Raw genomic sequence first — 23,497 nt, 5'->3', positions numbered from 1 at the left:
TTCTTTCTTCACTGCCATTATAACGTGGACACCACTATAATAATACTATAGGATTGTATCTTCTATCATTATTACTGCATGACAGAATCTCTAGAACAATCTATTGAACCGAACTGAATTTGATATCCTATTAGAAAATCTCTTCACTAAAAATACAGCCCTTGTATGAATTTGCCATACAGAAAATGGTATAAGGTAATTAAAACAAGAGATATCAATAAAATATCAAAAAGCTGATATCATAAGATTTTTGACTCAGTCATTTAACTCTAATGAAAATTTAATATCTAAAAATGTGATCAGCTTCGGGTATCTCCCTACTAAAAAATCGACCCTCGTATGAATCAAATGAGATAGAATCATAACAATTAATAGCATGAATTGGACCGATCCAACAATTCAACCAGCTCAAATTGAGGAGACTATTTCAAAATCTTCCTATTTAAAAAACAGACATTATAATAAATATTTCCATTGATAGCCTAAACATCTGTAATAATATTATTGTAGCCTAAACTCCGTAACGCAAAGAAATAATTTATTTCACAATTTCCGCCTATTTTAAATATAATATCATCAGAAAATCATTCAAACCCCTTATCAGAGAGATAGAGTGCAACGTAGAATAAAAACTCCTCGAGCAACAAAATGTGTAACTTAATTATTAATATGTATTACGTACAGTATTATTTATATGTATTATGTATCATGTAATCAATTACCGTATATGGATATAGGATGAATTACTTGCATAATCAATCGCCCTTTGAAACAGTAGACAGAATAGTAAGACACTCAAAAATCATTCATAAATTATCCGTAGTAAAATTAACATTGGAAGAGTACATCCCCTTCAATAGAGGTCGATGACCCGGTCTTCAAGGTCAGCTTTAATTTCGTGCAGCCACCTGTAAACTGTTTCAAGGTTTGAGGTTATGTTAACCAATTTTCAAATTTATACAAATTTTACCCGAAAAAACCATCTCAACCCCCCACCACCTATCAAAACCTCTTCATCATATGTGAATGATCGATTCTTGATCATACGAGATAGATAACAATCTCGTAGATAACAATCGTGGATACAGAATAATTGAATTATAACAATTAATAGCATGAATTGGACCGATCCAACAATTCAACCAGCTCAAATTGAGGAGACTATTTCAAAATCTTCCTATTTAAAAAACAGACATTATAATAAATATTTCCATTGATAGCCTAAACATCTGTAATAATATTATTGTAGCCTAAACTCCGTAACGCAAAGAAATAATTTATTTCACAATTTCCGCCTATTTTAAATATAATATCATCAGAAAATCATTCAAACCCCTTATCAGAGAGATAGAGTGCAACGTAGAATAAAAACTCCTCGAGCAACAAAATGTGTAACTTAATTTATTAATATGTATTACGTACAGTATTATTTATATGTATTATGTATCATGTAATCAATTACCGTATATGGATATAGGATGAATTACTTGCATAATCAATCGCCCTTTGAAACAGTAGACAGAATAGTAAGACACTCAAAAATCATTCATAAATTATCCGTAGTAAAATTAACATTGGAAGAGTACATCCCCTTCAATAGAGGTCGATGACCCGGTCTTCAAGGTCAGCTTTAATTTCGTGCAGCCACCTGTAAACTGTTTCAAGGTTTGAGGTTATGTTAACCAATTTTCAAATTTATACAAATTTTACCCGAAAAAACCATCTCAACCCCCCACCACCTATCAAAACCTCTTCATCATATGTGAATGATCGATTCTTGATCATACGAGATAGATAACAATCTCGTAGATAACAATCGTGGATACAGAATAATTGAATTATAACATAAAATAACTCACCATGTCTCCAAGAATCGCGTGGAAATTGTCAAATTTTGACGAAGAAGTTTTCGTTGTAAAATCATATTTCACCCGATTATAACCACTGATTATGATGAATAAATTGTTGATTGTAGAACGATAATGAACTATTTCTATGGCAGGAAACATAATTAAAAAGCGAATACAACCATAAATTACGGAGCACGTCACAAGATGTTCAGCATAAACTCGCGAGGTCGCGGAAGAACTGATTCGTTCATCCCTTTGAAGAGAGATGGTTGATTGAGTGGGAAGTGGGGAGGGGTCTGGAGAACTAAAAGGATAGAACGGATTGGTTCATTTTTGAACTTCTTCCAGAATAGTAGTTCACCTATAGATTCGTGAGGGAAAGATAGCTTTTATTTTTTCTATGGAAGATTTCGTTGGCGGAACCAATTTATAAACCAAATTATAGTTGAGAAGTTATTCAAATTATAATTATTATAGCAATTGATGTAGATCATTGTAAGTTACCCCTTTCTTGGAAAACATTATGTACTAGAAGGTAACCCGTGCTCCGCAAGGGTCTATCTTGAAACTTGACAAACTGAAAACTTGGCGTAATAAAATCTTGAAGAATTGAGAATAGGCCTTACCATCCTCGGTTAATTAAGAATCTATATGCAAAATTTCAAGTTAATCAGTCCAGTAGTTCAGACTTGATGATGACTGTGTCAAATATAATTTTCCTATTCCGTACGTGTATAAGCCAGTTCTTTCCTTTATTTTTTTTAGTATAGATTAATGTCAGTAGTTCAGTTCTATTTTGCAACTGATGTATTTTATACCTGTTGGATTATTCTTTATTATAAACTAGCAAGTAACCCGTGCTCCGCAAGGGTTCAATCAAAAACTTGACGTAATGAAATCTCGAAGAATTGAAAATAGGCCTATAACCATCCTCGGTAAATAAAGAATCTATATGCAAAATTTCAAGTTAAACAGTCCAGTAGTTCAGACGTGTTGATGGCTGATGCGTCAAACATTCCTATAATTTTCGTCATAATTGTCCTAATGTTATTCGTGAATTTCCTATCCCGTACATGTATAAGCCAGTTCTTTCCTTCACCATAATATTATATAGACTAGCAGGTAACCCGTGCTGCGCAAGGGTATGATTAAAGCACAAACAGATTGAATTCAGTTTTATAGTTTCATGCTGGTATTGAACGTATTAAAACTGTAATCATTCACAAAAGCAGAACGGTTTTATTGGGCATTTATCTTACGTAACCTTTGTATCACAAATTAACAAAATTGTTTTTGATTATTGAATCATTGATCTATCAACGAGAATTAAAATAGGCCTACAGCCATCCTTGGTAAATTAAGAATCTATATGCAAAGCTTCATGTTAATGAGTTGAGTAGTTCAGACGTGATGATGTATGATATCATTTCCTATGCTGTAGATGTATGAGACCATAGAGCTCTTCAGCTTTGTTTTGTGTATGCTTTATTAATTCGAATTCAGTTCTTATCAGTTGAGTTGTATCATGTGGTGTATAGTAATTGAATTGAATTAGAGCTAAACTATTTATGGTGGGTTCTGTTCTCTTATACTTATAGGCAAAAAATTGGAAGCGAACGTGTTTTTTTTTTTTAATGTCACACATTCAAGAGCGGATATCTCGGGAACTATAGGAGATACAGAAAAAGTTGTGAAATGAATATTGTAGGAATTTATGTAAACTTCAATTTTGTATGGAACAGTCTTGTCCGTAAGATGAATAGTTTCCGATTTTTATGCGAGATACCAAAAAATGGTACCTTTGAATCACCACGACCCCCTCAGCACACGGGGTGGGTGTGGGGACTTTTGATATGTTTACCTCCTTACTACCCTGAATAGAACTGCGGGGTCAAATATTGTCTTCCAAACTTTTCCTTCTATACCCTTTTTTGAGCATTCATTGCCCCTGGACTACTATTGAATTTCATATCATTTTTTGTGTTGAGTGCAATTGAAGACATAACCAGTTTTCTATTGTGGGGTCCACGTAATGACAGTATTTGATTAAAATTGGTGTTGCTATCCTTGTCTATCATCCGACAAAGCATATGGCTCTATCCTTTTCTACCTCCGCAACGTTGCCAGATCATTTCTTACAATGAAGGAATACAATAATTCATTGACAAAATGTTTAATCCTTATAATTAAACGTTTTTATTGAATCATTGAAAAATATATTTCCTTGGAATATGAAACATAATTATTTATGATTCTAATAAAGAATAAACTGTCCATATTACATCAAATATATATCGGTATAGGTATCCTCTATAGAAGGCAGTGGTAAAGCAGAGAATCTGCAATGCTGTTCTCCTATCTTTCTGCACTGCCATCATAACGTTAACCTCACTATACAGACTTGAAGATCTCAACATAGACCCAGATCTGAAACAAATTCCAACACAAATACCTCAGTGAGGAATATTGATACTCTGCTTGATATAAGTAGTATTCTATCTAAATTAAAAATTAATTGTTTCAAGTGTTTGTGTTTTGTTTCAATGTGGAAATTAGTGAAGAATTGGAAAGTCGCACATAAACTTTATTTGGACAATTTATTTTATGAAATTGGGATGAATATAAGTTTTGGACTGCAGTCTGTTTCTTTGTCCTCAAGTTGATTGTAAATGATAAATAAATAAATGAATCTATCATATCATAAAGAGAATCGGTTTTCTCACCTCATGAGGAAACAATTATAGATGAGAATCCTCATCATCTTGGAGCTGGAGTTATCACTCCAACATCGCCAAGGGAGGTAGAATATGAGATTAAAAATTTGAGCAGAAAGAAAACGCCAGGTTTCGACTTAATAACTGGAGAGATTCCACAGGAGCTCCCAAGAAAAGCAATTGTGAAGCTATGCCATCTCTTCAACGCTTCATTCCGATTGAAATATGTGCCAAGTTTCTGGAAGGTAGCCGATGTCATCATGATACCAAAACCTGGAAAGCCACCACATGATGTAACCTCGTATAGGCCAATTTCACTACTGCCAGTAATATCAAAATTATTTGAGAAACTTCTACTGAAAAGATTAAAGCCTTATCTGGACGATAATGGATTAATACCAACCCATCAATTCGGATTTCGAGATAAACATAGTACAATAGATCAGGTGCACAGAATAACAAATATTATTGAAAATACATTGGAGGAAAAGAAAGTTTGCTCTGTAATTTTCCTTGATGTAGCACAGGCTTTCGACAAAGTATGGCATTCAGGATTGTGCTACAAAATGAACCAGTTCTTACCAACAGAATACAGTCTGATACTGAAATCATATCTTCAAGACCGTTATTTCAGGATAAAACAAGATGATGCTTTTTCATCTCTCAGAGAAATCAGGGCTGGAGTTCCTCATGGAAGTGTGCTGGGTCCCCTCTTGTACCTCCTATACACATCTGATATACCTCAACCCGAAAACGTAACAGTAGCAACATTTGCTGATGACACAGCAGTTTTATCAGTTGGTGAAACTGTTGAAGTTTCTACAGAGAAATTGCAGGTGGCAGTCAACAGAATCAATGTTTGGACAAAACACTGGCTTATAAAATTGAATGAAGCAAAATCAGTTCAAGTCAACTTTACAAACAGAAGAGTTCAATATATCCCCTTAACACTCAATGGGAATATTGTACCCTACTCCAACACTGCAAAGTATCTAGGCATGACGCTGGATGCCAAGCTTAGATGGAAGGAGCATGTGAAGAAGAAAAGAGAACAACTTGGCATAAAATTCAAGAAAATGTACTGGCTACTTGGGAGGACATCGAAGTTGTCAAATTATAACAAATTGCTTCTCTACAAGCAGATTCTCAAGCCGGTGTGGACCTACGGAATTCAACTCTGGGGCTGCACCCGACCATCCAATATCGACATCATCCAGCGCTTCCAGAACAAAGTACTCAGAAGTTGTGTAGACGCTCCTTGGTACATCAGGGACTCTGATCTCCACCGCGACCTGGGAGTGGCGACAGTCATCAGTGAAATCCAAAGATTTGCAGAAAAACATGAGAAAAGACTTCATCAACATGTGAACGTGGAAGCAATCCAGCTGCTCAACGTGCATGGAGTAAGAAGACTGCAACGCAGAAAGCCACACGAATTAGTTTAGTGCTAAAGTGTTCAATTGGAAGTGCAAAGGCAGAATACTGTATCCTTTTATGCTAAAAATAATCTTTATCTAATCCTTGACCAATATAGAAGGCTTAACCAATGGGTTTTACCTTCACAAACAATATTCTTATCAATTTATGTCAAAATAGAATAGCTTATTAGTCTTTAACTAGGTGCTATAAAAATCAAGAAAAAAAAATAAAAAATAAAGAGAATCGGCAACGCTGTTCCCCTATCTTTCTCTACTACCATTATAACTTTGACCTCACTATACAGACTGAATATCTCAACATAGTCCCAGATCTGAAACAAATTCCAACACCTCAGTGAGTAAATGGTAGTTTGCTTGTTATGAGTTATGAGTTCTCCAATATTCTGGACTAACCCGTGCTCCGCAAAGGTCTATTTTAAACAGATGGAATTAAATAGAGAATGCATTTATTCAAATGCTAATTAATATATAATTATTATTGAACGAAAATCCTAAATAAATGCTGCAAATCACCCCGAAGACCTCTGCTACTGCAGACATTGACAACAGGGCTAACAGCTAGATGGAAATTCGATGAGAACTACTATCCAAAAATTAGTTGCCAGCCCGGGATTCGAACCCGGTACCTCCCAATTGCCAGTCAGGAATGCTTGCCCTTACACCAAACTGACAATCTCTGGATAGCAGCGCTCATTTTATACGAAGCCATAGCGGCCAACTAGTTACAGATGGAATTAAATAGAGAATGCATTTATCCAAATGCTAACCAATATATAATTATTATTGAACGAAAATCCTAAATAAAATCTGCAAATCACCCCGAAGACCTCTGCTACTGCAGACATTGACAGACATTGAACAGCTAGCTATTCCTAACAAGCAGACTTTGTTGAATGATTGACAAGGATAGCAATACCATTGCTAATCAAACACAGCCATTATAACGTGGACCTCACTATAATAGTTCACTAGAATCAGGTTCTAAATAAATATGTTGATAGAATATACTAAAGAGGAACAAAAATCTGACGTTCACGAGTAAACTCTTCAAATAACGATTATTTTCCTTCATCCCACAAAATCAAGATTTTCAAGTGCCTTATTTCACCTTCTAACAAGAATAATATCAGCTGTTTGTTTTTTATGAAACAAGTATGGAAGCCACCAAATTATTCAGAATGGGTGGAGCCTAGGGATTTGAAGGGGGAGCTGGAATGGCGGATATCAACCCACGAACAGGCTCTTTTGATTACACCTATCGCTTCCTTTCTATACACCTGCCGCTCTAAAACCACTACATCTGGATCAACTAGTCCTAATCAAACCCTGAAAACTCACTGGAAAACTAACTTGTCTCATTCACTCTCTCTCTATATTTCTCCTCAGCTTATTCACATTCTCTCTTTTCTTCAACACACTCACCCTTAATATATCACCCTCACTCTCTCTTTTTATCTCTCTTACGCTCTCTTTCTCTTTCTCTCTCTCTATTTTTTCTATCTCTCTCTTTCTTTCTTCCTCACTCTTTCTCTCTCTCTGGTAGAGAGTTAGTGGGGAGGATATTTTTAATATTCTTTCCGAAGAATGGACATTGATATGTCCAAATCTCCGCCAATTTATGTAGATGCGTAACAATATAATTATCTACAGTTATTATATTACAAATTGCTTTTTCATATCATATACAGTTCAATAATTATTTTCTTAGTCTATATTATTTTTTGTCTATATCTATTTTTTGTCTTAGTCTATATTATGCTTTTTCATATCATATACAGTTCAATAATTATTTTCTTAGTCTATATTATGTAAATTCATCTATAATTTTGCTGTATTGTAAGCTATTGTATATAAGTGTATAAGCCAGTATATATTGTAATCTACATAAATAAAGTACTCAATCAATCAATCAATCAATCTCTTTATTTCTCCCTCTCCCTCCCTCACTCCCTCCCTCTCTCCCTTTCTTTCTCCCTCACTCTCTCTCTCTTCTGCTCTCACCTCATCTATTCATCTATCTACTTTCAACTCTCCCAAAACTTATAATAATAATAATAATAGATGGCCTTTATACAATTATTTCATAAAAAATACAGTAGACAAAGCAAAACAATGTAGGCATTTTTACCCCATGGCAAAGTGCCGTCTGGGGAAAAACTTATGTTTTCATGTTTCATACTTATTCTACTCTACAAATTCTTTTAATTTTTTCAAAATATAATAATCCTTCATCCTTATGTTTCTATTACTCAAGGTATCTCTCACACGAATATATAAATATTTTTTTATTTAGATATTTTTCTTTTATGATGTCTTTAATTTAAAACAAATTAATTAAAGCCATCATTGATCATGATTTTTGTAATCGAAACTTCCCACACACAAGCTCTGCTTTCGTGGGGCTTACATTCATCCATTTAATTTTTACTTTTTTTCAACATAAACTTTGATGTATTAATATTTAATGTTATATCTATGCAGTTATAAGTATATATACCCTATTGAAATTGTCTTATCTATTTTCTTCTTAATAATTTGATTGTATGGTATGAGTTGTTAAGGTATTTCTCCATAATTGAATGTGGTATTGACAATATCAACGTCTTATTTTTGAATTATTTTGTTCTTGTTCTTGTATTGGTTAATGTCTATTTTTCAACTCATAAATGAATGAAAAACAGCAATAAAGGATAAATGAATATAATATTTCCCTCTAAAGACTCTCTTCCACTTTTCATTGATTTTATCGTCACTTATAAATTACTCAAACACTCATTACTCATAATTTTTCTTACTCTCTTCGAATATCTTCTGTCTCTCACGCTCTATCTCTATCCCTTATTGTTCAATTGTTTTGTGCTTCAAATCTTTTTCATATTTTCCAATTTTTCCACTGTCTAACATGATCCTTTTTCCCTTTTCTTCATAGTTCAATAATTCCTATCCTTATCCTCCCTCTCATTTATAATCATATTCTCTCTTCATCCTAACATTTTCTCTCTTCCCTCTACTTCCTATAGCCTCCATATTATTAACCCTTTCTCTATCATTCTTATTTCCCATATACACTGGTCTCGATTATTCTATATTTAATCTCCTCCATATTTTTTTCTCTCATCACCCTTTTCTTTCTCTTTCACTCTCTCTCACCATTGACAGTTTCATCTCTTTTATCTATTTCTCATTTTTCTCGTCATTCACTCATTTTCTTCTTATTTTTCTATTCTCTTCTCATTTTTATTTTATCCCATACTACATTACAACCTCCACATGATCTCTCTATCTCTCTTCTTTTGGTGTCTCTATCTACAACTCGTACTTCCGTGTTCGAGCAGGTGTTAACAAGGTGCTCATTTTTTTAAACAACGAGCAAGGGTGAAAAGAGAGATAATTATATTGCTCATTAGGATTAGAAACTGTTTTCTCTACATGTTAACACTCGTTTTGCTAGACTACCTGCATTATTCCATTACAACATACTATATTCATTAGATTATCATAGGGATATAATAGTCAGGACTGTCATAATATCACATACAAACAATGAATATGTTATATAAACTGAGTTGATACAAAATGGAACTTCAATACACCTTGAACTTCTACTCTCGTCAACTTCAATCCAGAAATATTGTGAAATGTTTATAATCATCAATATTATAATTATTGATAGGTTGTCGACTTATAAATTATACTTCTGAAGATTTTATGAAGAATTATCAGATTATTCTGAAGGTTCTATGATCTTCCCATATCATAGAACATAAATAATAAATCATAAACATCGCAGGTCTATCCAGTCATTATCAGTATCCTATATCAATGATAGAGACCTTATTATCTTATTTCTATGTTAATGAATTACAAAGTAGATAAAATTAATTTGAAATAACTCATTATTTGATGATTTTTGAAGTAATGTTCATTTGTCAAGGAATCATTGACAGTTGAAAATCTACTGAAATATTTACCTCTTTTGGACTAATTTTCAATGAAAATTCAGGAATGGAATAGTAAGGGCTATGAGTGTTTTACCATTTCCAATCATTTAATGATTATGTCACTGTTGAATAGATAAGTAGAATTTATTCAAATAGAATTGATACAAAACAGAAAAATTACCTCCAACTCTAATCAACTTCAATCCAAAAATATTGTGGAATGATTATAATCTTCAATATTAAAGAAATAACAATACTATTACAATACACTTTTATTCCATGCTTCGACCCAACGACGAAATCCTTGGATAATAGTTGATAATTATATTTATGAATCCAAGAAAATGGGGAAGTGTGTAGTATTTATAAATTTCCAAAACGTACATCAGTAATAGTATTTTTAAAAACTACAAGGTATTTCGGTGAGAACTCAATTTTGAACTCACAATCCACATAGCCTACACTGTGCATATTTGGAATGTCAGAATTCTCCCAAACTTACTCCCCATCAATTAGAAAAACGTCTCATATCAATAGGAACGAGACGTCGTGTAGAATAGGCCTACCATAGCCATAAAAGACAATAAAACCGGCCATAAAATACAACTTGGTCCACCAGTTGAATTCATTAGAACAGTCTTCCACGAATAAAACCCTACCAAAATTATCAGCCTCGCACGAAAGTAATAAAATTGAAATTTTAACCTCATCTTGATATACCGAAAGTCTGTGACGTATTTAACTCTTGTCAGCATTTCCTAGAAACAACATCGATGTGAAGCATTCAACTAATGCTGTCAGATTGTAATGAACTCCAAAACAGATTTTCCATCTTTGGAGCGTACCATAGCGTGAACCATCCGGTCACAGAAAGGGTAACCAAGTATTTTTGTTTTTTAATCCTTGATGTTCATGTATAGCGTGTGGTGTCCTGCTTTGAATATTCACAGACACGTAAGGGAGAAGAAGTTAATGATAATTATCTAGCCGCTATAAAAAGATAGCCATAAACCGAACATTCCATAAAGTTTATGGCATACAAGTTTCGACTACATTCCAATTCCATTAACCTTTTTCTCATAGGGTACAACTGTGAGATTACTATTTAAATTGGAATCCATTAGAATGAGTGGTAGGCATCTTCTGTAATGATAAACATTTGTGTGATCAAATTTTGTAATGAGATGTTACAGGTTGAGAAATTTCATATTTAGTGTAGACAAATGGTTCATATTGAGATAAATCCACTATTCATCAATGCATTTTCTTGATACACAATCATTCGTATTATTGTTAATTGAAAAGGAACAACGGGTTCAGCCTAGAACTGTTCCTTTCCCAATTTTGTTTGAAGATAGTCTCAAAGTAGTTTATGTTTTTCTCTTCTATATTTATATTATTTCCACTCACTTTCATTTAGTATATTATTACTTTCATTTTTTATACCATGGATAGCTATTTATAAGCCCTATCAACTGACATTAGTCTCATTTCTTGGAAAATTGCAGGAGCTCCGTAATATTATTGAGAAAAATGGCGGATAATCACTAAAAAACCATGTTTTTCCCGGTTTTCTCGAAAACGGCTCTAACGAATTTCTTCAAATTTATACCATGGATAGCTATTCATAAGCCCTATCAACTGACATGAGTCTCATTTCTGGGAAAATTGCAGGAGCTCCGTAATATTCTTGAGAAAAATGGCGGATAATAACTAAAAAACCATGCTTTTCACGATTTTCTCAAAAATGACCGATTTTTTTCAAATTCATACCCTGTATAGTTATTTATCAGCTCTATCAACTGGCATGAGTCTATTTCCTGGGAAACTAATGGGGGGTCCACCCCATCCTTGAGAAATGGACTATGTAACCTCCTTCTCGTGCTTATGTTAGGTAGGTAGGTAGAGCAGTTCATGAAAAAAACACATAGTCGAGATATTTCATCTGTAGAACAGCTGTTTTGGCGACTTTTAAAAAAAATCATCGAATTTCACAACTTACACAAAGGAAAAAGTACTCTGAACACAATTATATAAACACATATTATACAGTAGTCTGATCGTAGTTTCAAATATGTTGCCGCCAATCGTCATTATGTTATTCCCCTAAATTATTCTCGTTTAAGAATGGGGCTTACAGTTCAGTTTACTGCCTAAAAAGCAGTCGTTAGGTCATGTCAGAGGCCCTGAAATTGATCAGTTGCGACCTGAAAACTCTGACACCAGACTTGAGCCAGCCAGGTCACACGGTATTATTATTACAGTAGTTCAATGAGCATAAGGAAAGTTGTGTGAGTGTACCACATCAGATTTTTACTCTGGCAATGCGTGTGAACACTTTCATAAGACTCAACTAATTCTTACTTTCGAATTTTGCCTATATGAGCAGAATTCAGAGCAGATCCTTAGTATTATTTCTACTTATAAGCAGAATTCAGAGTAGATTTTCATTAGAATATAATTAAGAGCCAAATTTAGATTTTCATTGGAAGGTGGGACTTGAGTGTTGATTCAGAGTTTATTGAAAATATTATTAGGAATCTGACTATATACTTAAATCGCAAGAGATTATGCTTCATATATCTCTGGTCATAAATCAAACAAATCTTCTTTACTCGCGTATCATGAAATCTCTCTGAACAAATCTTCGGTCATGGATGGGAGTAAGTACATACATGAGTCAGTATCGACGCCAAACTCCAGAGGTTTCGTATTGAGAAACATTGTAAATTTGTACTTCGTTCACTTCACGTTCCACTAAACATTTCGAACACTTCACAATGACTCCTCACCCAACCTTCAACTTTTTCATAATACGCCAATACTATTTTTACATTATAGAGCTGTACTATAAACATACTATTTTTACTCAATACAAAAGGAGCCAAACAATTCCAAAAATACCATCCTGCCTATCAAGTATGGACTGCATTCTGCAATGGAAATATATCAACTTGAAAACTATTCATACTATGCATATAATAGCCTATACCATTATAATCGCATGATCCTAGCTCGGATTGTGTTTGATACATTTATTGTGTTCAACATGCACTGACAGCTCGAATTTACAATGGCCAACATCTTATTCGGATACAATAAGATGCCGCTAAAGTCAACACATGTTTGTGTTGAAAAGCGTGGCTTTGCCTGTCTCCACGAACGTAAACACAGGTAGAAGACCCAAGGTTTTGGGTAGGTATCCATTCAGACAGTTCTATTGTGTTTGGACAGGTTCGAGTGAAAGATTCGAGTGTGAAAGATTTCTTGTCGCCTGACGAAACTTTCGATTTCCTAGGAATCACTACATTATTTCCTGAAAGCCCAAATTGAGATTCACATTATAAAGTGACTGGAAATGATAGGACAGCATAGTTGCCATGTTTCTTTCTCCATGGCTTCGTGGCAATTCCTATGCTGGCGTTTCTTACGAGCAAAATTGCAATCGTGGCGTTTCCTACGAAGAACTGCTGCCTGTACTCAACTTGTATCTGTTAAGGTGCGTACAGATATACGCGCCGCGAACATGAGCAATTCACTTTTGATCAGCTGACTTTATCTGTATTTTTACAGAAACGGTAAGATACAGATATAAAAAGCTTGGCATCAGCTGATTGAAAGTGAATTGCTCATGTTTGCGGCGCATCAATCTGTACGCACCTTTACGGTTACTTGTTACTTTCCTTGCCCTATTACTATAGGTAAGGAAAGTATTGCTTTCCGAAAAAATTAAGGTAGGCTACCCCTATTTCTAAATTTCTATACGTTTCAAGGTCCCCTGAGTCCAAAAAAGTGGTTTTTGAGTATTGGTCTGTATGTGTATGTGTGTGTATGAGTGTATGTGTGTCTGTGTACACGATATCCCATCTCCCAATTAACGGAATGACTTGAAATTTGGAACTTTCTTTTCCTTTGAAAGGTCCTTCCCCTATAAGGATCCGACACGAACAATTTCGATCAAATGCAATTCAAGATGGCGGCTAAAATGACGAAAGTAATGTCAAAAACAGGGTTATTTGCGATTTTCTCAAAAAATACTTCAACGATTTGGATCAAATTTATACCTGAAGTAGTCATTGATAAGCTCTATCAACTGCCACAAGTTTCATATCTGTAAGAGTTCCAGGAGCTCTGTCCCATCTGAACAAAGTTTGATTTTAGATTCCCAATTTTCAGGCTTCAGATACAAGTCTCTACTACAAGCATAAAAGTCTCTACTATTAATGTTCAGTAACATTTTCACCTAAAATTGAAAATAAGCTTGAAATTTGAGAAAATGTGATTATTCAATTGCAAACTGTTGGCAACTGTTGATTCTATTAAATCATTCACTATGGACAGACCTCGTATGTCTCCAGCGTTTTTGTCCTGTCACCAGCTGGCTCAGATCCTTGAATAGTAGACTCGAGATGCGCGTGAACACTAGCGTCAGGTGATCAATTTTCATAACGGCAAGGAAAGTTGTGTGAGTGCGCCACACCAGATTTCGTATTGAAGAAATATGTTACTGTTATTTGGCTAATATTGCATCCAATGTACCTAGAATACATTAGTTATTAAAATTATTCTGTATCTATGGATGAGAGTGAAAGAGTCGATTGGGAAGTCCATAAGTATTTTTAGAACATCATGTCCATTCCGAAACGTTTATTGCTCATGTTTTATAAACAAATACAGAACCTACTGGAGTTGGGAAGTCCGTGGATCGTTGAAGCTAAAAAATTGAAGATAATTGATTGATAAAAATCAGATGACGTGACATTGACGTGTTTGAAATTTTAACCCCTAAAAATGCCCTATGATAAAACCATGAAATAATCATAAAAACTCAAAAGCTATCTATCTTGGTCAAGCCGTTCACGAAATCAATTCAAGCCTACGATAATAGAAATACCAGTTGATTCCCGTACACTGTACACAATACTATAGGATAGGCAAAGAATGTATAGAAATCAAACAGTACTCGTAACAATATTATCAATTCAGTTCACAAATTATAACAACAATACTACTTGTACAATTCGTAATCCTATGATTGTGTGTATTCATCATTAATAGATAATGAAATTAGTATAGATTTTCATGACATAGATGTTGTGTACAATCAACAAGAAATTTACCTATAATAGTATACAATATTTATCTGGAAATTAAATCTCTAAGAACCCTTTTTTAAAAAACGTTTATTCACCACATGTTTTAGAAAGGGGGTAGGCTACTTATAAGTAGAAGCTTTCTCGCTTTCACCATCCACTTATCTTTTGAAACAAAAAAGTTTCCAGCATGTCGAAAATTTCATGTTTTCTGCTTGAAATGTCTCGACATTGACGAACATAATAATTAATTAAAAAATAACTATAGGTCGGATGAAAATTATCCAGACACCAATAGAAAGGAGACATTCTCTCCGTTAATTTGATACAAAATTATTAAGTATTACGACGCCCCATGATTCTGAGAGAAGTGATATTCAAAAGAAAAACAAATTTTCGCGATGTTTCCAATTTTATCATAAAAGTTGAATTTCATTTTGATCTTTCAACCCTGAAACTTTTCTAGCACTACTAGGATATAGGGGATGATATTCTACATCCAATTCTATCGTTGAATTGGAAATTTGAGAAAGTTGCAATTTTACACGTTTTGGCAACCCTTTAATTTCTTGGGATGGAGGGCCAAGTCTCAATATATTTCACACAAACTATAGATATCCAATCTTCTGATAAATAACAGTAGCCTTGACCAAAATTTTAATATACAATATTCATTGTACACCAAGAAAACATAAGAGCAATGAACCATAGATATTATCTTATATACGCAGAGATGATCTAGTTTTAAACGGCGATCACCCAGCCAGCCCCACTGCGATGTAGACCGTTATCACATTCAGATTCCGAATACAAATCTGGCATGAGTTAACGAAGACATCCAAGGATGGGTGGGAGTGAGAGGGCAAGTGGCGTTCGAGGGAGGCATAGCGTGTTCCAATTACTAAAGGGGGTGCGAATTGCTCCCCAGGGGGACATCTCGGGTCTGGATCGAAAAGCAGCCGAAAACGTGGAGAGGGGGTTTTTGCGGGTTTTGGGGTTGGGAGGGGTAAAGCAGAAATTACAGCAACGATGGAATTTTGCTGGTGGTTGCTTGCCCCGGGATTAGGCTATTAATAATCCGACTAACACTTCTCGGTTCACTCTCACAAATGTTGTTGATTCTCTGCCTACTCAATCATAGCACTTTCATTCACAGTCTATTATTCTTCACCCCTAGTCATTATTCTTCTTTCTCCCTCTCTAAACACAGTTTATCAATACTGTGATTTCTAAACTCTATACTGTCAACATGCTTTAAACCATCTTCATGTTGGACATAAAATTGGACGTGAGAAAATAATATATCTCTTGGAAAGTGTATCTATCTATGAAATTAAATTTGGGAGTAGAGCAGTTTTGTTGCTCTAGCCCAGTCATATCTTTATTGTGATGTGTGATGTATTGATGATGAATAAATGAACCTTGTCAATCCTGGAAGGTCTGTGAGAGGGGATAGGATACTCGATTTCCTTATTATCAAATTTGGAAGAAAATTCCTCCAAATACAGGATACAGTATTATTGAGCATTGTTGAGTTAAACTCCTAATCTCTACAGCTGATAGAGTTGTCTCTTGCCATTTATAATGTCAATTATTCGCTCTATATAAACCTTGTCAATCCTGAAAGGTCTTGAGAGGAGGTAGGATACTTGATTTCCACATGATCAGTTTGGAACGAAAATTCATCCTAATACAAGGATACAATATTATTGAGAATTGTTGATTTGAACTCCTAGTGCCGGTTGCACAAAAACCGGCTAAATTTTAATCGTGATTAATTCCAGGAGAACCAAAATCAGAGAGACCGGCTCTTCAGAAGCCTTCTCTGATTAGTTATACTTGATTTCTACATGATCAATTTGGAACGAAAATTCATCCAAATACAAGGATACAATATTATTGAGAATTGTTGATTTGAACTCCTAGTGCCGGTTGCACAAAAACCAGCTAAATTTTAATCGTGATTAATTCCAGGAGAACCAATCAGAGAGACCGGCTCATCAGAAGCCTTCTCTGATTAGTTCTCGTGAAATTAATCACGGTTAAAATTTAATCGCTTTTGTGCAACCGGGCACTAATTTCTACAGTTATTAAAGTTGTCTCTTCAATGAATCTTTTACTGGGATTGATTGCAGATTGCTTAGGCAATGTGAGGGTTGCTGATTGATCGGATTAGATTAGATTAGTAATGAGGGATACATAAACATTATTCAAAATTGTTCAACCCGTTCAAGTAACACAAAAATATGGTTTCCCAGGACAAAAATCATAAGATCGACAGCAAAGTATATCCGAGTAAATCTCGAATCTTTACAGTCAACGCAAAGCAAAAGTCTCTTGAAATCCACGTTTCAAAATGTAGCCGAATTTGAGAAAATTTCAACATTTTCCGCACAGCACATTTATAATTTTCCAAAGATAAATGAGCCACATGTCCCAGTTGAAGATTTTTCAACGTCAAAGCCTTTTTCTAGTTGTTAAATCATCAAAGACCACCGACAATGTTCACCAAATCCGTTGACAACTAAAAGGCAGATAGTGTTATCTATCAAAACACAGTTGAGTCTGTGCTCTCTAAACAAAATGGCCGACTTGGTCTCTCTCTTCTCCCTTATCTCACTATCATTCCATCTCTTCTACTCTCTCATTCTTCACATCTCTCCTCTTTCCCGTTTCAATCTTTTTTCTCTAGGGGCGCCATTGTAGATTAGTCTTGGTTTCTTTTTTCAAGATGAAAGCCGGTATTTAAGACTGGTTTTAAGAATCTGAGCATCAAATTGAGAGGAGAGTGTGATAAGTTCTAAGTCAATTTGAAGAGAGAAAAATACATGGGCTACAGAGAGGAGATAGTCTAATGAAAATATGATGATAATAATGACGAAGTACTGCATGAAGAAGACAACGTTATAATTTCAACATGTTATAATGTTGAACATTATAAATGTTGTGAATTTCAAAAAATCAATTTATTCCCAACTGAGCAACAGAACATCGAAATCTCAAAATGATTTTTTGTATGAATTCAATTGCGTCAAGTAATTGAATAAAAAATATTTGATTGAATGAATGTACAGATTTGTATAACATTGAATGAAAATGGATGGTTCTATAGGAGTCGTTCGAAGCATAGTATTACAAGCATAGATTTATATTTTCTAGGAAAGTAGGTTACTACTTCTTTAAAGATTAATGGAAGTTTTATCTAGATTTATATGACGATAGATTATTTCAAAGAAAAAAATGATGATTAATAAGTATTTCTTTCGTAAAACCAGTGTGCTCAGGAATACGAACTTGTTGCTTATCAAATATCAATTCAAATATGGAGGTTTCAATAAAATTAAGGTTTCAATTTACCAGATCTCAATTCAAGTATGTAGCAATAAAGGTTTGTAATTTTTTAATATTCATGAAGAATTTTTCCAAAGAATTTTCACAAAAATATAAAATGGGCTACAGAAAATGTCATTCTGTAAAATAAATAGCCGTTCCAAAACACTCAAATCATTTGAATCTCCATTAATAAATGTTCAAGCATGAAAACCCACTCAAATGTGCCTACTCAAGATCTTATCTCAATCACTCCAAGAGTGTAATCACTTGTAACTTTTTTGAAATATTTCATACCAAATTAATAGAAAATCTTTTCCAATTATCAAGAAAAGTGTGGAGTTTCGCATCAAGTGGGTGTTTGATGCAATATTTTCATTCATTGAGTGAATTACTAAAAAGCAAGTTTAGTGGATTAAGATTGTTGAAACTTGAGTGAAATATATTTACAACGATCTTTCTCGTTTCATTTTATTGAATTATATTTATTGTATCTATCTCATTTATTCAATTCTATTGTATTTATCTCAATTCTTACATCTTATAATTTCAAGTCAGACTGCGTTATTCCACAAGTTTTACACAAGGCTTTACAGTAGATTATAGAATTCAAATATATGAAAAGTAAAATCAAAAATCAAATTTAAATTTCTTCATAAAAAACATATTTACAAAATAATAGTGTATCAAAAATATTAAGAATATACTCCCTTCTGGATGATTTTTCCGCGCAAACTAATTATTATGTTTAAACACAGTATCGAACCATTCCATCCCGTTGTCATGTCATAGAAAGTGTCAGATTTCAATATTTTTCCAGCCCCTTTGAATCTTAACATACCTCCACTTCCATCAACCTCTCTGTACACGTAGATCCCATTATTCTCAATAATGAGCAGCCACCAATCAAAATGCTTCCCTCCAAAACGCGTGGTTACCGTGACTATAAATATCTCCAGGGGACTATCATGACAGACACGATTTTAGCATATCTTTCTTCCCCCAAATTCTACCTTCTTCTCTCTCCTTAGGCTGGGTTCTTCCCATTTTCTCCACATTTTCATTTTATTCTTCTCACTTTCATCTTCGAAGCTTAGATGTGTCATGTCTACAACCACAGATAATAGAAGAATAGAACAGTTTGTCAATATTAAGTCTTCATTTCTATCTATGCTTCAACTTTCCCTGTTACTGGGATAACATTTCTCCAGAGTTTCAGTAACATTTATTTATTCATTTAACAACAATGACAAAACAGATTAATCATAGAATGATTGGAAACGAAAAAACAGTCTTATAGCCCTTACTATTCCATTCCCGAATTTTGATTGCATATTAGTCCAAAAAGAGGTAATGATTCTTCAGCAGTTTTAAACACATACATTTTGATCCCAAAATAATCACATACGATTTTGAATTTAGAATGGTAATATAGGAAATTAACTAAAACAATCCACTGTATTGTATGTAGCAGGAGTTAACCGATTCAAAGAGTTAACCGTGGTTACATGACGTCAACTAACAAAACACCGCCAAGGAAGCCAATAAGAGATAATAGGGAGACGTAGTTAATTAGTGGTTTATAACGTTTCAAGTTGAATACACACGTCAGTCAAATCGTATCTATGATTAAAGATAATATTGAAAGACTAAAACTGATTTTTGTATAAATTATTTTGGAACTTTTCTTCACTCCTAATATGGGTTATCGTTTAGGCTATCCTATCCTATTAACGAGCAACTTCTGTTTATATTTTAGATGTTTATATGTTTGTATTTCACCGGATCTCGAAAACGGCTCTAACGATTGTCACGAAATATTCAGAACATAGCAGGTTTATAATATAAAGATTCGATTGTACTAGGTCTCATCCCTGGGAAAACTTGCTGAAGGACATTAGAAGGATAATTATTATTCATCATTGGGAAAACAGCTGATAATAATTATTTCGTCATCTGTTGGTGATGGAAGTGAGTGAGCGAGTTCATGTGTGTGGGACTGTGTCAAAATTATGATTCAGCTGTTGAACTTTTGTAATCAGTCAATCAGGTACTTAGTGCCGGTTGCAAAAAAGCCGGGTTATTTTCAATCCTGATTAATTCCAGTAGATCCATCTTTTTAAATGGTATTCTCTGATTTGGTTCACGTGAAGTTAATCATATTAAAAGACCAAGGCCAGTATGCAGATACTCGTTTTAAACGGAGAATATCAGCAGTTTATTTTAACTCGGAATGAAATAAATATTATGATTAATGCAACAATATCTACAAGTAAAATGTTGTTTAGCGTTAAGCGTTGATGATGCAAGTGGCCCTAAAACTGTGTTTTTTACATTTTGTATGAAATTGCTAAGAAAACTTTTCTCCACTCACAATATGTGTTATCGTTTAGGCTATGTGTATGATTCGACTACTATGAAAGAATACTTTTGACTCTCATGGGAGTGTTCACACGTATGCAGCCTGCGAATGTGTGAACTTTCCCATATGTGCCAGAAGCAAAAACTATTCTTCCGTATAGTCGTCGAATCATTACGAATAAACGAAGGATGAAGCCAAGGGCCAAGCCACACGAAGCGTTTTTCAGATGAGCCGGCAAGGCAGGATTGGCTGGTTATCATCTGATTCCCGAACGAAAGTACTATCAGCCAAGCGAAGAGCTTCCTGCCCTGTCGACTGGTCTGAATAACGCTTCGTGTGGCTTCGCTCATAGCTGTAGCCTTCACTCAGCTTGCTGTCACAATGACGAATTTTTCAATTATTCAATTAACGGATTTGATTATAATTGAATTCACTACTTGTTCTCATAATGACATTTTGCCGTTTCTGTAGCCTACAGTATTTGAAAACTGATTTTATTTGCAGGTAAAACGAGAACTAAAGACAAATACAGAGTGGTCTACACGGATCATCAACGATTGGAGCTCGAGAAGGAGTTCCACTACAGTCGCTACATCACAATTAGGAGAAAAGCTGAGTTGGCCATCTCATTAGGATTATCAGAAAGACAAGTGAGTTTAATCCAAGTACGGAGGAAACCCTCCAATTCCATCCAGAATTATTTGTTATAATTCAGCCTTATTTTTCATTATTGGTCGCTCTTTTTCAGAAACTACTGGAAGAAAACAAGGGATGAAAATTATGGTGAATTAGTAGAAGATGAGTCAACAATTGAATCCAATAGCAGTATCTATCAACCCTTTTACATGAACTGTTAGTAGAACAGTTCTATAAGAAGACCCTTTTAGAAGAACTTCCCAAGTTTAAACTATAGAAGTGTTTTATTTGACCCTAGTTTCTCCACAGGCTAACAGCTAGCTAGCTATCACATTTTTGTAGAAAAGGCATTGTTGTCAGGCATTTTTATTATTGCGGTAAATCTAAAATAGAACAAGTTTAAATTACTGAGTTTTTACTACCAACTGTGGTTGAATATACTTTAAAATGTTAACTTTTGCTCAATAACAATATTAGCAAATAACAAATGATAATAAGGCACAGCCAGATTATCAATAGCGAATCGCTTCTTCTATCAAATTTGAGAGATCAAACTCTAGCCAATATAAGTTAGTTCAGATCACGTTTAACAAGATATCATCCTTTGAAAATTAATGTGAATACATTTTCTTGGTTAGTTTCTATTATTTGAATTCCTGTTTTCTGAAACTGTTCCTCTTTCTACAGATGAAGGTTCCAAAACCGAAATGATAGTTCCAAAACCGTAACTATTTTCAACAATCTGAAGATTGAAAAAATGAGACACAGATGTTGTCAATACCACTTTCTCCAGTCTAGCTGAGGATGGGGATAGCCCCGAAACCATCGTCCTTTTGTAAAACAAAATTGTTTTTTTTTTTGTGTAGTTGAGAAGTTGATATTGTGGTAATTATTCATATTGAATGAAAAAGACTGAGAAATTGTCAAAAAAACACTGATTTATTGATAATTAGAAAGACCGGTTTCGGTTATTACACCATTGTCAATCTCTGATAAACTTGTCAATCAGAGTTTTTTCTCAGTTTTTTTCATTCAATAAAACAAAATTAATGTGGTATTGACAACATCTGTGTCTCATTTTTTCATTATGGAGAAAACCCACAATATCTCTTCAAAAACAATAACTTTTTCAATTTGAAGATTGTTGTGAATCAGTTTCTCTTATAAGTTTCTATTGTTTGAATCTACTGTTCTCTGAAACCTCTCCTTCTATTTCCACAGGTGAAGATATGGTTCCAAAACCGGAGAGCAAAAGAACGGAAGCAGATGAAGAAACGAGAAGAACTAATTCACAAGGAGAAAATCCAACAATTGTCTCTACTATGAAGCGCAATCACCACTTTCAAGCTCTAGATAACTCACAAAAATTAAGAGACTAGTTTTTGAGTTCATCTGAAAAATGTGTTCCGACTTTCTATTATGGACAGTGAGGCTAATCCCGATAATAATAATATCGAGTGACCTGGAGTGACGAGGTCTGGTGTCAGAGTTTTCAAGTCGCACCTGATCAATTTCAAGGCCTCTGACATGACCCGATGAAAGTGCACAAGTCAATATGCAGGGAAGTGAACTGGGAACAAACATTTATAAAAATTGTCAGTGGAAAGTGATTTAATTGAATAGACTTAGAACGTTGTCAAAAATCCACTTTAATTAAATAAAAATTAAAAATTAATATTTTACAGGAGCATGCTTTCGTGTGTGCTCACACATCATCATCATGAGCACACAAAAGCATGCTCCTGTGAAATATTAATTTTTAATTTTTATTTAATTAAAGTGGATTTTTGACAACGTTCTAAGTCTACTCAATTATGGAAAAGTTCCACAACATCAACATTAACACTACAAACTTAATGAAAGTGATTTATGTGAACTTTGGGTGTTTCTATGATAAACTTTTCACAGTATTGAAAAACTTTGAACTTTTATCGCGTTATAATCAAACAAAGCATGCTATGCTTCCAGCTCAATGGAAAACATTTCAATGCAAATGCTCACATGGCTAGTTTATTTCAAAAACACACATTTCATGTAGATACTTTAAAGTTTACAGATTTATTGTATATTCTGTAATAATTTTCTTGTTGATTATGTTACAATATTCATTGTAGTTTATTAATGAACGAAAA

The 23,497-nt window shown here is 34.2% G+C and overlaps 1 protein-coding gene across 1 annotated transcript in view; it reads left to right on the top strand.

Annotated features, from left to right (window-relative positions):
• The window catches only part of LOC111054712 (homeobox protein CDX-1-like), a 44,628-nt gene extending 21,626 nt beyond the window's left edge, over window positions 1–23,002 (top strand). The window contains exons 3-4 of the mRNA XM_039439251.1: window positions 21,234–21,379; window positions 22,587–23,002. Coding sequence (XP_039295185.1) covers window positions 21,234–21,379; window positions 22,587–22,691 — 251 coding nt within the window. The 3' untranslated portion in view covers window positions 22,692–23,002. The remainder of the gene's footprint in view (window positions 1–21,233; window positions 21,380–22,586) is intronic.
• Window positions 23,003–23,497: the final 495 nt, after the last annotated feature.

The sequence above is a fragment of the Nilaparvata lugens genome, chromosome 12, assembly GCF_014356525.2.
Source record: "Nilaparvata lugens isolate BPH chromosome 12, ASM1435652v1, whole genome shotgun sequence".
Lineage (NCBI taxonomy): Eukaryota > Metazoa > Arthropoda > Insecta > Hemiptera > Delphacidae > Nilaparvata > Nilaparvata lugens.
Note: the sequence above shows the minus strand (reverse complement) of the source record. Positions and strands in the feature narration are given on the sequence as shown.